The sequence below is a fragment of the Oncorhynchus tshawytscha genome, linkage group LG13 (genome assembly GCF_018296145.1).
Source record: "Oncorhynchus tshawytscha isolate Ot180627B linkage group LG13, Otsh_v2.0, whole genome shotgun sequence".
Taxonomy (NCBI): Eukaryota; Metazoa; Chordata; class Actinopteri; order Salmoniformes; family Salmonidae; genus Oncorhynchus; species Oncorhynchus tshawytscha.
The window spans coordinates 41,111,211-41,129,118 of record NC_056441.1 but is presented as its reverse complement, the minus strand read 5'-3'; the positions used below and the strand labels follow the sequence as shown (position 1 = coordinate 41,129,118).

Here is a 17,908-nt window from a genome sequence, read left to right as displayed (position 1 = left end):
TCTTACAATGACAACCTAGGAACAGTGGGTTAACTGCCTTGTTCAGGGGCAGAATGAGATTTGTACCTTGTCAGATCTGCGATTCGATCTAGCAACTTTTCGGTTACTGGCCCAACGCTCTAACCACTAGGCTACCTGACGCATTTGTGTCTAGCTGCAGGCTAGTTGTCAAGTGATATTGTCGACCATCAGGTGATTCAGTAAAGAAAACAAATATTGACAGCAATACAGGTACAAACATTAGTCCTGAATTTACTATTGACTTATTGAGTATTACAGATTTCACCTCATATCCCAACAAAGAAACAAACAAGTTAGCAGGATGAATGCTTTATTCTGATTTTCTACATGCAGAAAACAGTTATGCTTATATACTTGTTTTTCAATGTATCACTTTAACAAAACAATAGCACAAGACAATTTGACATGCATCTTCTCAAGTAATAACTACTGAAAATGAAATAAATACACAGTGGCACAAGTATTCTCAGTACCAAAACACAGAAGTTACCAAAACAGTAACAAAACAATAAATACAACAAACATCTGTGGATGTTATACAACGTTTCGTCTTCAGAAAGAGGTTCTCTGCAATTTACTTTTCATAAATAAACTGCTCTTGCTAAGATCACGCATGAGAACACATCAGTACCTTTCAATAGAAAAGGAGTTACACAGCCTCCCATTGAACTGAAATGAAACAAACATACCATCACACGGTAAACCACAGATACTCAGAGCCCTCACCCTCACATTCCCTGTACCGAAGAAGAAGAAACAACTGACATCAAATAAAGCTGACAGCTATTTTTAAATCTCGTCTAGCTTTTCACAGGCTCTAGTTTGTTAATTGTCCGTACTCTATACTTGGTCTCTCTCGTACCATTATTCTTGAACATAAAAAGACAGCTTGTTTATTCTGCTTAATCCCAAATTAGTGTGAGAAGAAGAGGTACTGTGGCTGCGTTGTTATACACCTCAGTCCCACTCTGCTTGCCTTGAGCTAAGCCTAACTCACACTCACAGGTGCACGTGTCTTGTTGCTATGGAGGCAATTCAACTTCTGCTCGGCTAGACAAAGTCAAGGTTCAGTAGTTCTACTCCCCAGTTCCCAGGCTGAGTTGGAACTCCCGAGGGAAAGGTGGAACTTGGAGGGGAAGAGGGGGAGGTTGGGCAGAGATTGTACCATCTGATGAATACACCAAGAAGACTGCAATACAGTACGAACTACAGACGTTTCAAAAACGGGGCATAAAAATGACATTTACCCCCGCCCTCTTCCAGAGAAAATAAATGGCAAAGTTTTACAGGGATGGTCCATTTTGACAGTCAGTTGAGTCAAACTGTAACGTCATTTAGGTTAGAGCTATTAGCAGAGCAGAAGTAACTCGTCATCACTATTGGTCTCCGTCTTGCCTGTGGCCTCCAGACAGGCGTCTGGGATCTGTGCGGTGTGAACCATGCTACAGTGTTCACAGGGCCCGTTCCGACCCAGGGACACCCGGCCTGACCTGAGAGAGGCTGGGGATGATAGGCGGGGGGCAGCCTGATCTAGACCTACCTCCAAGCTGAGAAGCCTGGAGGTCTCGCTGGTGGAGTCAGTGTCCGAGGCAGCATCCGATACAGGGATAAGCAGCTCCACGTCGTCTTCGTCCTCCCTGGTCCCTGCTCCGTGCTCTAGGTGCCTCAGAGGGCTGTGGTTCTGGGTTCCCCCACCCGAGGAGCCTCCGGAACGGCCCAGGGAGAAACGTACCCAGTGCAGGCTGCGGGTGACCCGGCTCAGGGCACTGCTCAGCTGGCTCCTCCCGGTCGCAGTACACTGAGGCTCTGCTGCCTCTCCCCCTGGGGTCTCCATGGTGTGTGCCTCCACCACTGCCGGGTTGGCCCTAGCCCGGTGGCTGTCCCTACGGCTGGGCAGAGGGGCGGGAGTGGTGGAGTTTGTCGACACCGAGACGATGGCCTCCACTGCAGTTGCCGGAGGGGTCTTTACGGGGAGGGGGGCTACAAGCCCCCCCACGGCCCCAGGGACATCCCGGCGCTCGCTCTCTGTATCTGTGTCGTCCGAGTCGAGGGGCAGCAACCCACGGTGGGGTCCAGCCCTGTCGGGTTCGTGGGCCGAGCAGCCACCGTTACCGCTGCTGGTGCTGTTGTCCTCGCCGTCAGCAGACACCAGGGCCAGTGAGCCGGAGCGCCGTGAGCGTGTGAAGTTGAAGAGGCGTTGCCAGATGTTGCTGTGGCGACCGGAGGTGGGCAGGTGGATGGAGGTGAAACCCAACTGGGAGCGAACAGCCAACCTCAGGTTCTCCAACACAGACGCCTGGACAACACACAGGGAGAACAGCAAGACTGTTAGTATCATCAATCAAATAATAAAGCCCTTTTTAAATCAACAGTTTTCACAGTCCTTTACAGTAAGTAACCCAATCTATTATAGATGACAATAAACATCAAACTCCTGAGATGTGAATCTGAAGGTCATTGGGAAATGTGTCTCCCAACAGAAACCAGGAAAGAAGACAGTTTATCCCACATAGTTGTAAGCTGGCGGCAAACGGGACTGTTTGTTTGGATTTCCATGACAAAGGCTTTATGAGGAGAGAAAAGTTGGTGCTGAACAAACTTGTTGGAGGAGTGGCCATACAGAGAAGCAGGCAGGACAGCTTGATTCGTGGCTCCGGACCTGTCCGTGTTTGGCTGACTAACTGTGACCCTCCTGGCTGCTACCGCGATCTTCCCTCCACTCAGAGACAAACGATGCTTCCTCCCTCCACTCCAGTTCCAAACGGCTTTAAATCAATTATTTAATTTCACCCGAATAATATCTTTTCCCCCCCTTTTTTGTCCGTACACTGTAATTCAGCTTTCAGCTGTGAATGTGTACATGCTCAAATAAACATTACTATATATAAACGGCCATATACTGTAAACAGCCATAATGTTCTCCATACAGCAGTTACTGTTAAACTAAACAATCCCAGTCAACTTCCACTTAATGAATCACAGTTAAACCGCTTCAACTTTGGTTACTGAAGTCAGGTTGTTAGACATTACACAGTTGATTCTTGGTGTCTCCAATCCTATGACAAAGATAGACATTCACGCCCGGACTTGAAATGTGCACTCTTAACACAGACGTAAGCTTAAGTCGTGTACGGACAAGAGGATCACATCTTCTGAGGAGAACAAGAGAAGGCAGTGTGATCTAGATGTAGACTTACCTGGTTGCCGGAGCAGACAGGGAAGTCCTCCACCGGGGGTATAAGGCCCTGGGCGATCAGCTGGCCATACGACGGAGGAGCCTCCCTCCTCAGGAGCTCAGCCTCAACTCTGGACAGCTGTGTCTCAAATGACCTGGGGAAACAGTTAGAGGGATTCAAAGGAATGGAGGCAACAAACACAACCAGATCAGTTAGATGTACAAAAACAAAGTTCATTCAGTGTCCTTTGATGAAGATCAAAGACAGAAATCACTAGCTATATGAATCCAAAGAAAGCATTTACAAAAGCCTAAAAACTAGTCTGGATTACCAATCATCTATCGTAGTAGGTGTACAACATACTAAAGCTGTCATAGCAAACCACACAGACAGAAACAAAGGCTTATGACTTATGTGGGCACTATATAACTGTTTAACACCTGTGCAATAACAAGAGTAATAGCATGGGGTCTGAGTTTATTACCTGCGCTCAAACATCCGGAGGGAGTAGAGTTTGCAGGTGCAGCCCAGAGCGATGACCAGCAGCAGGCCACAGATGAGACTTCCTATAACCGCTGCCGTGATGACCCGTGTGGGCACGATGACCGGGCAACTCTCCTCGTCGCTCCCGTCGCCGCAGTCGTCCTGCGCGTCGCACACCCAGCTCTCGAACACACAGCGGTTGTTCTTGCAGTGGAAGTTGCCAGGCTGGCAGAAGAAGCAGTTCTTCTCGTCCGAGCCGTTGGGGCAGCGGTTCTGGTAGTTGCAGCGGTCCGAGCGCGGGTAGCAGGCGCCGTTCCTGGAGCAGGGGAACTCATCCTCCTGGCAGGTGCTGCAGTTGACTTCGTCGCGGCCATTGGGGCAGTGCCAGTAACCGTCGCAGCGCTGCTGCTCCGTGTAGCAGCCCCAGTTGCCCCCACACGGGATCTCCCAGGGCAGACAGAAACCGTCCACCTGGCAGGAGATGAGGTAGATTTCATTAATTAGTTGATTCGAGGGCATCTGTAATGATTCCGAAATAATGAAATCGAGACCTTTCAAGGGAGAGTTTAAAGGGAAATATCAGAAGCACTTCTAGGTCAGTGAGATGTGTTTTACACATATTTGGCCTCGAAGAAAGTGCGCCTGGGTTTCGTGCGTTTAACGATACACGTGCGCCGAACGATACACTATACACCCATTGACAACAATACGGACGAGATCAGAAAATGAAAGTAAGTCCTGCTTTGTGGCATTTCGCAAAGCCTCTGATATACCAATCACACAATATATTTGTGTGCGTGTAGATATTGTTGTACTTCTTCGATAGAGCCATTGGATGTCTTTCAGCGGATTCATTCCGATATATACACACGACGACACATCAGAAATACTACAGCTCTGTGTGGGCCAGTGCTTCCTGCTCTGGTCCCGTCGTGCATTCGGTATGAATGCTGGATCTCGTGGTACACTATGAGCAGAGGAATAGACAGGAAGTCGAATCTTCCTAATTCTACCAGTGAAATGAAAATGAGCTTGTTCTAGCTTGTGGCGAGGAGATTTTTTATGTTTATGAAAAACGTAACGTTGTTAATATGCTATATACAGTGGCAGAGATAAGGCTAAATGTCACTTTAAATAAACAAGATTGTTTGTTTAGATGTATTTTTTTTAAAGCCTTTCTCCCGCGCAATAAATAAGAAGCTAGTATGCAACGATGTGGGTACCTCTTACTATATTTTGCCCGGAAAACTATTAATTGAATCAATCGGCCATAGCAACCAAACCAATAGCAACTAATCGATTTGGAGAAACTTGGGTTGAACTCATGCGCCTACCTGGTAGGTGACATTGAAGCCCCTTGCCGCATTGATCTTGTCAGCGTAGAAGTGAACGCGCAGCTGGCCAGAGGACGAGACAACGGCCATGGGGGCACGGGAGTCGAAGGCTGTGAGGACGCGGAGTAGACGGCGAGGGTTCTCTTCCAAGCCGTCGTACACCTTGACGTAGTCCCCATAGCCCGTCCCGTCCAGCTTGAAGTCCATGAAACGCAGGATCACCTGGAATCAGTCCATTAAAGAATTAATTAATATTTTTAAATACATAGTCTGCGTCTGGTGAGCCTTTGTCAAAAATAGTTTACCATATAAGGACAGCGTGTCATTTCAGACAAACCCATAGTTGTCTCAGCCATGTGAATACCGTACAATAATACACACATGCAAAAAAATCATTGAGGATAAAAAATATAAAAAATCAACAGTCCTAGCTACATCCAACCTTGCGGTGGTCGCCTGTGTCGATAAGCCAGGTGCAGTTGCTGCCTGGTGGGTAGAAGTCAGGGTAGTTGGGTGAGCTGAAGGTGCCGTAGAAGTTCCGCAGCCACTCGCCGCAGGTAGGCACGTCACAGTCGATCTCGTCACCAAGGTCCTGGCAGTCGATGCTGCCATCGCATTTGAGCGACTCGTGCAAGCAGGTGTAGACGCGGGTATAGCGGGAAAGGCAGGGAAACTGAATGATAATTGTATTAATTAATAATATTAATATTATTTTATTTGACAAATGTAAAATACATATAGTTGTCTCGGCCATGGGAGTACAACAAAAATTGTAGAGGATTGAAAACAAAGTCTATCAAGGTATTTTCAATTGTGGTCCTTGCTTTTATCAAGTGGGCAAAATAATGGACAGCTTGCGCAAGATTGGCTGTACACTAGACACCCCATACTCACTTTATATTCAATTAAATTGGATAATACATACAGAAAGTATTCACACCCCTTGACTTTTTGCACATTTTGTTGTGTTACAGCCTTAATTTAAAATCGCCTAAATTTAGATTTTGTGTCAAGTGGAATTATGTGGAAAAACATTTTCTACAAACTAATTTAAAATGAAAAGCTGAAAATGCTTGAGTCAATTAGTATTAAACTCTTCTGTTTATAGCAAGCCTAAATAAGTTCAGGAGTACAAACGTGCCTAACAAATTACATAAGTTGCATGGAGATCACCTATTGGTAGATGAGTAAAAATACTGACATTGAATATCATTTTGAGCATGGTGAAGTTATTAATTACCCTTTAAATACACCCAGTCACTACAAAGATACAGGCGTCCTTCCTAACTGAGGTTTCCTACCTCTTCAGAAACTCAGGGATTTCACCATGAGGCCATGGTTACAGAGCTCAATGGCAGTGATAGGAGAAGTCCCACGTGGCTCAGTTCGTAGAGCACGGTGCTTGCAATGCCAGTGTTATGGGTTCGATTCCCACAAGGGACCAGTACAAAATAGTATGAAAAATGTATGCACTCACTCCTGTAAGTCAATCTTGAGAAGAGTTTCTGCTAAATGTTAAAAATGTCAAATTTAGTTACTCCACAATACTAACCTAAATGGCTGAGTGAAAGGAAGGAAGCCTATACCAAATAAAAAAATATTCCATGACATGCATCCATTAAAATTAAAATGCAAAAAATTTGTGAAAGAAATACACTTTTTGCCCGGAATACAAAGTGTTATGTTTGGGGCAAATCCAGTACAACACATCACTGAGTACAACTCTTCATATTTTTAAGGGTGGTGGTGGCTGCATCATGTTATGGGTATGCTTGTCATCGGCAAAAGGACTAGGGAGTTTTGGGGGGGGATAAAAATAAATGGAATAGAGTTAAGCACAGACAAAATCCTATAGGAAAACCTGGTTCAGTCTGCTTTCCAACAGACACTGGGAGACAAATTCACCTTTCAGCAGGCCAAATATACAGGAGTTGCTTACCAAAATGACATTTAAAATTGGCTTGAAAATCTATGTCAAGGGTAAAACATTGAGGGCCTCCTGCATGGCTCAGCGGTCTAAGGCACTGTATCGAAGTGCTAGCTGCGTCACTACAGATCCTGGTTCGATCCCAGGGCTGTGTCGCAGCCGGCCGCGACCGGGAGACCCATGAGGCTGCGCACAATTGGCCCAGCATCATCCAGATTAGGGGAGGGTTTGGCCGGCTGGGTTGTCCTTGTCTCATTGCGCTCTATCAACTCCTGTGGCGGGCTGGGCGCAATGCATGCTGACAAGGTCACCAGTTTCCTCCGACACATTGGTGCGGTTGGCTTCCGGGTTAAGCAAGCATTTTGTCAAGAAGCAGTGCGACTTGACACAAAAATTGGGAAGTAAAAGGGCAATAAATAAATAATTAAAGACCGTAAAATGGCTGTCTAGCAATGACCAATAACCAATTTGACAGAGCTTGAAGATTTATACAATCCAGGTGTACAAAGCTCTTAGAGACTTACCCAGAAAGAGTCGCAGCTGTAATCGCTGCCGAAGATTATTCTAACATGTATTGACTTAGGGGTGTGAATACTTACAGTACCAGTCAAATGTTTGGACACTCCTACTCATTCCAGGGTTTTTCTTTATTTGGACTATTTTCTATATTGTAGAATAATAGTGAAGACATCAAAACTATAAAATAACACATATGGAATCATGTAGTAACCAAAAAAAGTGCTAAATCAAAATATATTTCAGATGATAGATTCTTCAAAGTAGCCACCCTTACCCTTGATGACAGCTTTGCACACTCTTGGCATTCCCTTCAAGAGGTAGTCACCTGGATTGCATTTCAATTAACAGGTGTGGCTTGTTAAAAGTTTGGTAAAAGACCAAGTCCATATTATGGCAAGAACCACTCAAATAAGCAAAGAGAAATGATAGCCTATCATTACTTTAAGACATGAAGGTCAGTCAATCCAGAGTTTCTTCAAGTGCAGTCGCAAAAACCATCAAGTGTTATGATTAAACTGGCTCTCATGAGGTACGCCACAGGAAAGGAAGACCCAGATTTACCTCTGCGGCAGAGGATAAGTTCATTCGAGTTACCAGCCTCAGAAATTGCAGCTCAAATATATGTTTCAGAGTTCAAGTAACAGACACATCTCAAAATAAACTGTTCAGACACTGCGTGAATCATGGTCAAATTGCTACAAAGAAACCACTCCTACAGAACACCAATAAGAAGAAGAGACTTGCTTGAGCCAAGAAACATGAGCAACGGACATTAGACCGGTGGAAATCTGTCCTTTGGACTGATGAGTTCAAATTTGAGAGCTTTGGTTCCAACCGTAGTGTCTTTCTGAGACACAAAGTAGGTGAATGAATGATCTCCGCATGTGTGGTTCCCACCGTGAAGCTTGGAGGAGGAGGTGTGATGGTGCTTGCTGGTGACACTGTCTGTGATTTATTTAGAATTCAAGGCACACTTGAAAAGCATGGCAACCACAGCATTCTGCAGCGATATGCCATCCCATCTGGTTTGGGACTATAATTTCAACAGGACAATGACCAAAAACACACCTCCAGGCTGTGTAACGGCTATTTGACCAAGGAGAGCGATGGAGTGCTGCATCAGATGACCTGGCCTCCACAATCCCCGACCTCAACCCAATTGGGTTGTGCCGTGGCGAAGATCTTTGTGGGCTATACTCAGCCTTGTCTCAGGATGGTAAGTTGGTGGTTGAAGATATCCCTCTAGAGGTGTGGGGGCTGTGCTTTGGCAAAGTGGGTGGGGCTATATCCTTCCTGTTTGGCCCTGTCCGGGGTGTCCTCGGATGGGGCCACAGTGTCTCCTGACCCCTCCTGTCTCAGCCTCCAGTATTCATGCTGCAGTAGTTTATGTGTCGCGGGGCTAGGGTCAGTTTGTTATATCTGGAGTACTTCTCCTGTCCTATTCGGTGTCCTGTGTGAATTTAAGTGTGCTCTCTCTAATTCTCTCTTTCTCTCTTTCTTTCTCTCTCTCTCGGAGGTCCTGAGCCCTAGGACCATGCCTCAGGACTACCTGACATGATGACTCCTTGCTGTCCCCAGTCCACCTGGCCGTGCTGCTGCTCCAGTTTCAACTGTTCAGCCTTATTATTATTGGACCATGCTGGTCATTTATGAACATTTGAACATCTTGGCCATGTTCTGTTATAATCTCCACCCGGCACAGCCAGAAGAGGACTGGCCACCCCACATAGCCTGGTTCCTCTCTAGGTTTCGGCCTTTCTAGGGAGTTTTTCCTAGCCACCGTGCTTCTACACCTGCATTGCTTGCTGTTTGGGGTTTTAGGCTAGGTTTCTGTACAGCACTTTGAGATATCAGCTGATGTACAAAGGGCTATATAAATAAATTTGATTTGAATTGAGATGGTTTGGGGTGAGTTGACCGCAGAGTGAAGGAAAAGCAGCCAACAAGTGTTCAGCATATGTGGCAACTCCTTCAAGACTGTTGGAAAAGTATTCCTCGTGAAGCTGGTTGAGAGAATACCAAGAGTGTGCAAAGCTTTCATCAAGGCAAAAGGTGGCTACTTTGTAGAAACTAAAATCTAAAATATATTTTGATTTGTTTAACACTTTTTTGGTTACTAAATGATTCCATATGTGTTATTTCACAGTTGATGTCTTCACTATTATTCTACAATGTAGCAAATAATAAATATAAAGAAAAACCCTTGAATGAGTAGGTGTCCAAACTTTTGACTGGTACTGTATGTAAATGAGATACCTGGTTGAAGGCACAGGGCTGGAAGGAGAATGCTGCCGAGGGGTTGGGCTGGACGCACAGCTCCTCGTCAGAGTTGTCACCACACTCGTCCATGGTGTTGCACTTCCACGACTCTGGGATGCATTTTCCGTTGGAGCAGTGGAACTGGTCCAAGTCGCAGCTGATCATCTCCGATTTTCCTGAAATTAGGAATATTAGGAAATACTAGGACTGTGGCGGTCAGGAAAGTTCGTCAGCCGGTGATTGTCAAGCAAATATCTGTCGGTCTCAAGGTAATTGACCGTTAATTAACATGAACACGTTTTGCATCTCCTGGCTTCCACACATCCCTGCCACTGACGCAGACTTTTGGAACATGTACATTTTTTAAAAGTCTCATAAATACATGTAATATGGCCTACATCTTCACAATAAATCCATTATTCATTTTAAAATGGGTCTAAAGAAGCATGATATGAAGAAAATGTCCTTATTTAGGTCCTGATCTGGCTATGCCAAATGGCTGTGGGCTACACTAGTTCATTTAGCAGACAAGATTTGCTTAGGATTCCGTGGCATTATTTTATAGTGTATGAAGAATACAATAGAACAAAGCTGAATAAAATAGAAAGGACATTTTCTCCAAACAATTTGAGGGAGTGCACACGTGCGCAGTTATTCTGTGTTGAGGGGTTAACAAAGAAATACCTATTCCTATATGCTTAATTTAGAGTTATTAGTGTAACTTCAATTCTACAAATGTTGGGATATATGTTTTGACTTTTAGTACATTGTAAGGCTGCATGATGCGACTCTAATGATGATTTGAAAAAAGTAGCTTGAAAGGCATGAGCTCTGCTTTGTTTCTTGAGCAGGCTGCATACACATTACATCAGTCCCTCATCACAATTTGACAAGCACTTGATAATGCTTATAATTTCATGTCGGCAATAAATATTCCAAACAGTCTGGTACAGTTGTGGGATGCGAAGGGTAGCCCAGTGGTTAGAATGGCAGGGTAGCCTAGTGGTTAGAGCATTGGACTATTAACCGAAATGTTTCATGTTCAAATCCCTGAGCTGACAAGGTACAAATCTGTCGTTCTGCCCCTGAACAGGCAGTTAACCCACTGTTCCTAGGCCATCATTTAAAATAAGAATTTGTTCTTAACTGACTTGCCTAGTTAAATAAAGGTTAAAAAAAACTTGAAACTCACACACTGCTTGCTTGGGTCTGCCAGTTAGGCTCTACACCCCTTGTAGAGCAGCTTAATTTTAAGAAGTTATTTGGCCACTTTAACCTTATTTGGCCATCCAAACCTTATCAAAATATATAGGACTATGGGCTAGGCTACATGAGGTGTGATACTAACCTTATAGGACTATGGGCTAGGCTACATGAGGTGTGATACTAACCTTATTAAAACGTATAGGGCTTTGGGCTAGACTACATGAGGTGTGATACTAACCTTATTAAAACATATAGGACTATGGGCTAGGCTACATGAGGTGTGATACTAACCTTATTAAAACATATAGGACTATGGGCTAGGCTACATGAGGTGTGATACTAACCTTATTAAAACATATAGGACTATGGGCTAGGCTACATGAGGTGTGATACTAACCTTATTAAAACATATAGGGCTTTAGGCTAGACTACATGAGGTGTGATACTAACCTTATTAAAACATATAGGGCTTTGGGCTAGGCTACAAGAGGTGTGCAATTATGATTTGAAAAAGTTGCAAAAAATGCAGTTTCTTATGCTGGGCATCATTCACAAGTGATATTATATAATTCACAAGTGATAGGCTAATATTGTCACCCATCAGACTATTCCTGATTTAATCATGTCTTTACATATACTAAATAATATACAGTGCCTTGCGAAAGTATTCGGCCCCCTTGAACTTTGCGACCTTTTGCCACATTTCAGGCTTCAAACATAAAGATATAAAACTGTGTTTTTTTGTGAAGAATCAACAACAAGTGGGACACAATCATGAAGTGGAACGACATTTATTGGATATTTCAAACTTTTTTAACAAATCAAAAACTGAAAAATTGGCCGTGCAAAATTATTCAGCCCCCTTAAGTTAATACTTTGTAGTGCCACCTTTTGCTGCGATTACAGCTGTAAGTCGCTTGGGGTATGTCTCTATCAGTTTTGCACATCGAGAGACTGACATTTTTCCCATTCCTCCTTGCAAAACAGCTCGAGCTCAGTGAGGTTGGATGGAGAGCATTTGTGAACAGCAGTTTTCAGTTCTTTCCACAGATTCTCGATTGGATTCAGGTCTGGACTTTGACTTGGCCATTCTAACACCTGGATATGTTTATTTTTGAACCATTCCATTGTAGATTTTGCTTTATGTTTTGGATCATTGTCTTGTTGGAAGACAAATCTCCGTCCCAGTCTCAGGTCTTTTGCAGACTCCATCAGGTTTTCTTCCAGAATGGTCCTGTATTTGGCTCCATCCATCTTCCCATCAATTTTAACCATCTTCCCTGTCCCTGCTGAAGAAAAGCAGGCCCAAACCATGATGCTGCCACCACCATGTTTGACAGTGGGGATGGTGTGTTCAGTGTGATGAGCTGTGTTGCTTTTACACCAAACATAACGTTTTGCATTGTTGCCAAAAAGTTCAATTTTGGTTTCATCTGACCAGAGCACCTTCTTCCACATGTTTGGTGTGTCTCCCAGGTGGCTTGTGGCAAACTTTAAACAACACTTTTTATGGATATCTTTAAGAAATGGCTTTCTTCTTGCCACTCTTCCATAAAGGCCAGATTTGTGCAATATACGACTGATTGTTGTCCTATGGACAGAGTCTCCCACCTCAGCTGTAGATCTCTGCAGTTCATCCAGAGTGATCATGGGCCTCTTGGCTGCATCTCTGATCAGTCTTCTCATTGTATGAGCTGAAAGTTTAGAGGGACGGCCAGGTCTTGGTAGATTTGCAGTGGTCTGATACTCCTTCCATTTCAATATTATCGCTTGCACAGTGCTCCTTGGGATGTTTAAAGCTTGGGAAATCTTTTTGTATCCAAATCCGGCTTTAAACTTCTTCACAACAGTATCTCGGACCTGCCTGGTGTGTTCCTTGTTCTTCATGATGCTGTCTGCGCTTTTAACGGACCTCTGAGACTATCACAGTGCAGGTGCATTTATACGGAGACTTGATTACACACAGGTGGATTGTATTTATCATCATTAGTCATTTAGGTCAACATTGGATCATTCAGAGATCCTCACTGAACTTCTGGAGAGAGTTTGCTGCACTGAAAGTAAAGGGGCTGAATAATTTTGCACGCCCAATTTTTCAGTTTTTGATTTGTTAAAAAAGTTTGAAATATCCAATAAATGTCGTTCCACTTCATGATTGTGTCCCACATGTTGTTGATTCTTCACAAAAAAATACAGTTTTATATCTTTATGTTTGAAGCCTGAAATGTGGCAAAAGGTCGCAAAGTTCAAGGGGGCCGAATACTTTCGCAAGGCACTGTATGTGTGAAATTTGTTTTGGATTTAGAATGGACCATTATCATGCACCTGTATCGAAACAGGGACAGCGTGAAAAAATACATGTCATCTATGGACTTAAATAGTGAATGGAGAACGCTTTTCCCCGTGGTTTATTTTCATGCCAGCCAGGTAGGCTATACTCCTGTTGTAAAGATAAACAATGTGCTTAATATTAGGAAAGTTGAGAAATAAATATCGTAGGCCTAGCCTTCAGAAAGCTGATGGGATCCTCCTCTTTTAGTAGAGGCCATCACTCTTGTTTTCTCACGCAATTGCATAGCCTATAGAAATGTTACGCAACATGAGCTCATGGGCTCTCATGAAGTGTTTGGTTCAATTTTCTGAAACATTTGCATTGATGTCAGAGTGATTAGAGGAACAATATAGTGCTGACTACCAGGTAGGTAGCAAGTTTGGTAGGCTACTATATGACCAGCAGCCGCATCAGAGCTTGGAGAAGCCTAATTACCGTGACTAAATGGTCACATGGATTTTGACTGCCTTCATGACTCGCGACCGCTGCTGTAGCAGAAATCTGATCACCGCAACAGCCCTAGGGAAAATACCACCATTTAATGCAGTGTGTGACCATTTAAAAATGTTTTACAATTAGTGACAATCAAGCGATTGTGGTATCATTTAGTTAAATTACGTACAATGATAGTGTTTATTGATCAAGCTGTGCACCATCAACATTATATCAGCAGAATCAATTTCTTCATACGTTCATTTATAGACGTGCACAGTTCGTGAGCCTCTGATCCTCTGTCTTTTTACACATTTGAAAATCCAATGCTTGGAGACAAGAGAGAAAAGCATAGAAAGAGGACAAAAAAACTAAAAGCTGCTTTCTCTCTTTTCTCTTGGGGGTAGGAACATCCTCACCACCAGTAGACATCTGTCCACATGTCATCTCTGATCTGACCGTACAGTAGCCCTTGATACATATATAAATAGTATGACTCTGCGAGTGGTGCTACCTGTTATATAAGACAGCCTGAAGCCCTTGCCAGTCATGATGTCATCTGAGTGGAACTTAATCCACACGTGGTCCTGGGAGGAAATGTAAGGGGCTGGGATGGATGAGCCACATGCCCGGTAGCCGTCCAGGTTCTTGTAGGTGCTAATGGAGATCCAGTCCAGGCCGCAACGGTGGGAGCTCTGGATCTCAAAGTCCTGGAAACTGCGGGGAGAAATGGCAAAGGGTTAAAAGAGGTTTCCCGACAGTAAAAACCATTCATGTACTGTACATTTCACAATTTAGTAAGTTAAAGATCGAATCTGCATTTTGGGAAACAGCACCACTGTTCGCCCCAGCTTCTTTGTTATTGTTTTGTTGATGAAACAATGGAGAGGGGTGTCAAGCAGCGTGGTAAAATAAAATGTGCAGTACATATTCGGCTGTTCTATTGTGCGTGCATTGATGATCGAGTGTTCGTTGTTTGCCGTAACTTGTTGAAATATCCCAAAAGGACGTGGCAGGTCCACTAATTAAGGACTCTAGAGACACTCTTATCCAGAGCGAATTACAATAAGTGCATTCAACTGAAGTAGGTAAGAAAACCACATATCTTGTCGAAGTCTGTAAATTGGATGTCACCGATATGAGCGACTTTCATAGGGTACATGCTGGAAAAAAGCAAACAGTTGAAAGAAGTTTCCCAACAATAAAGATGATCAATGTATTTCCCTGATATGACTAGTTAGTTGACTTTCCTCCAGGGTTAGAATACAATGGATGAGACATAACGAATAACTGAACTGCTTTCATAAAAAATAAAAAAAAGAGAGTAAAACCACTTATATTACTAATGTGTAGAACCATGACTTAAGTATAAACACTACTAACCTATTATTAACACATTCGCTAATTTAGTGGATTTATCAAGTGTTTTTTGCATGCAAGCCCTGTTGCCCATTAATGGTCATTGATAGATTGCATTTTCTGTTTGTTCTTAACCACTAAACAGGGTCTATTTCTGTGCAGGTAACCATGGACATAGCACAGCCATAAAGAAAAGGCAAGTTACTGTCAGCACTCTGATCGGTGCTCATCCAGAGGTGGCGTTCCTAGTGGCCAGGGACTTTAATGCAGGGAAACTTGCAACATGTGCAACCAGAGGGAAAAAACCTCAAGACAACCTTTACTTCACACACACAAAGATGTGTACAAAGCTGTCCCTCGCCCTCCATTTAGCAAATCTGACCATAACGCTATCGTCCTGAAGCAGGATGTACCAGTGACTCGCTCAATACGGAAGTGGTCAGATGATGCAGATACTAAGCTACAGGACTGTTTTGCTAGGAGACTGGAATATGTTCCAGGACTCTTCCGATAGCATTGAGGAGTACACCACAACCGTCACTGGCTTCATCAATAAGTGCATTGATGACGTTGTCCCCACAGTACGTACAGTTGAAGTCGGAAGTTTACATACACTTAAGTTGGAGTCAATAAAACTCGTTTTTCAACCACTCCACAAAAATCTTGTTAACAAACAATAGTTTTGGCTAGTCGGTTAGGACATCTACTTTGTGCATGACACAAAACATTTTTCCAACAATTGTTTACAGACAGATTATTTCACTTATCATTCCCTGTATCACAATTCCAGTGGGTCAGAAGTTTACATACACTAAGTCGACTGTGCCTTTAAACAGCTTGGAAAATTCCAGAAAATTATGTCATGGCTTTAGAAGCTTCTGATTGACATCATCGGAGTCAATTGGAGGTGCAGCTGTGGATATATTTCAAGACCTACCTTCAAACTCTTTACTTGACATCATGGGAAAATCAAATTAAATCAGCCAAGTCCTCAGAAGAAAAAATGGTAGACTCCACAAGTCGGATTTCCAAACGCCTGAAGCTACCACGTTCATCTGTACAAACAATATTACGCAAGTATTAACACCATGGAACCACACAGCCATCATACAACTCAGGAAGGAGACACGTGGTCTCCTAGAGATGAACGACTTTGCGAAAAGTGCAAATCAATCCTAGAACAGCAGCAAAGGACCTTGTAAAGATGCTTGAAACAGGTGCAAAAGTCAAATGAGTCCAATATCGACATAATCTGAAAGGCCGCTCAGCAAGGAAGAAGCCACTGTTCCAAAACCGCCATAAAAAACAGACTACGGTTTGCAACTGCACATGGGGTTAAAGAACGTACTTTTTGGAGAAATGTTCTCTGGTCTGATGAAACAAAAATAGAACTGTTCGGCCATTATGACCATTGTTATGTTTGGAGCAAAAAGGAGGAGGCTTGCAAGCCGAAGAACACATCCCAACCGTGAAGCACAGGGGTGGCAGTATCATGTTGTGGGGGTTCTTTGCTGCAAGAGGGACTGGTGCACTTCACAAAATAGATGGCATCATGAAAAGGGAAATTCTGTGGATATGTTGAAGCAACATCTCAAGACATCAGTCAGGAAGTTAAAGCTTTGTCGGAAATGGGTGCTCTAAATGGACAATGACCCCAGGCATACTTCCAAAGTTGTGGCAAAATGGCTTAAGGACAACAAAGTCAAGATATTGGAGTGGCCATCACAAAGCCCTGACCTCAATCCTATAGAACATTTGTGGGCAGAACTGAAAAAGCATTGCTTGCCTCGAAGCGAGCATAAAATTGATTTAGCCAGTTGGGTAGGCTCATGTCACTGGGCAACTCGCGGCTGGGTTTCCCTTTGTAGTCCATAATAGTTTGTAAGCCCTGCCACATCCGATGAGCGACAGAGCCGGTGTAGTAGGATTCAATCTTAGTCCTGTATTGATGCTTTGCCTGTTTGATGGTTCGTCTGAGGGTATAGCAGGATTTCTTATAAGCGTCCGGATTAGTGTCCCGGATTAGTGTCTTGAAATCGGCAGCTTTAGCCTTTAGCTAGGTGCGGATGTTGGCTGTAATCCATGGCTTCTGGTTAGGATATACAGTGGGGCAAAAAAGTATTCAGTCAGCCACCAATTGTGCAAGTTCTCCCACTTAAAAATATGAGAGGCCTGTAATTTTCATCATAGGTACGCTTCAACTATGACAGACAAAATGAGAAGAAAAACAATCCAGGAAATCACATTGTAGGATTTTTAATTAATTAATTTGCAAATTATGGTGGAAAATAAGTATTTGGTCACCTACAAACAAGCAAGATTTCTGGCTCTCACAGACCTGTAACTTCTTCTTTAAGAGGCTCCTCTGTCCTCCACTCGTTACCTGTATTAATGGCACCTGTTTGAATTTGTTATCAGTATAAAAGACACCTGTCCACAACCTCAAACAGTCACACTCCAAACTCCACTATGGCCAAGACCAAAGAGCTGTCAAAGGACACCAGAAACAAAATTGTAGACCTACACCAGGCTGGGAAGACTGAATCTGCAATAGGTAAGCAGCTTGGTTTGAAGAAATCAACTGTGGGAGCAATTATTAGGAAATGGAAGACATACAAGACCGCTGATAATCTCCCTCGATCTGGGGCTCCAGGCAAGATCTCACCCCGTGGGGTCAAAATGATCACAAGGACGGTGAGCAAAAATCCCAGAACCACACGGGGGGACCTAGTGAATTACCTGCAGAGAGCTGGGACCAAAGTAACAAAGCCTACCATCAGTACACACTACGCCGCCAGGGACTCAAATCCTGCAGTGCCAGACGTGTCCCCCTGCTTAAGCTAGTACATGTCCAGGCCTG

General features: G+C 43.6%; 1 protein-coding gene across 2 annotated transcripts in view; it reads right to left on the bottom strand.

The window, feature by feature from the left end:
- Positions 1-314: 314 nt before the first annotated feature.
- lrp12 (low density lipoprotein receptor-related protein 12) overlaps positions 315-17,908 on the bottom strand; it is a 42,329-nt gene continuing 24,735 nt past the window's right edge. For both annotated transcript variants that reach the window (XM_042295737.1, XM_024441898.2), the window contains exons 4-10: positions 14,204-14,406; positions 9,717-9,895; positions 5,457-5,687; positions 5,015-5,236; positions 3,682-4,151; positions 3,219-3,351; positions 315-2,317 (exon numbers count right to left, since the gene is read on the bottom strand). In XM_042295737.1, the coding sequence (XP_042151671.1) occupies positions 1,370-2,317; positions 3,219-3,351; positions 3,682-4,151; positions 5,015-5,236; positions 5,457-5,687; positions 9,717-9,895; positions 14,204-14,406 (2,386 nt within the window). In that variant the 3' untranslated portion in view covers positions 315-1,369. The remainder of the gene's footprint in view (positions 2,318-3,218; positions 3,352-3,681; positions 4,152-5,014; positions 5,237-5,456; positions 5,688-9,716; positions 9,896-14,203; positions 14,407-17,908) is intronic.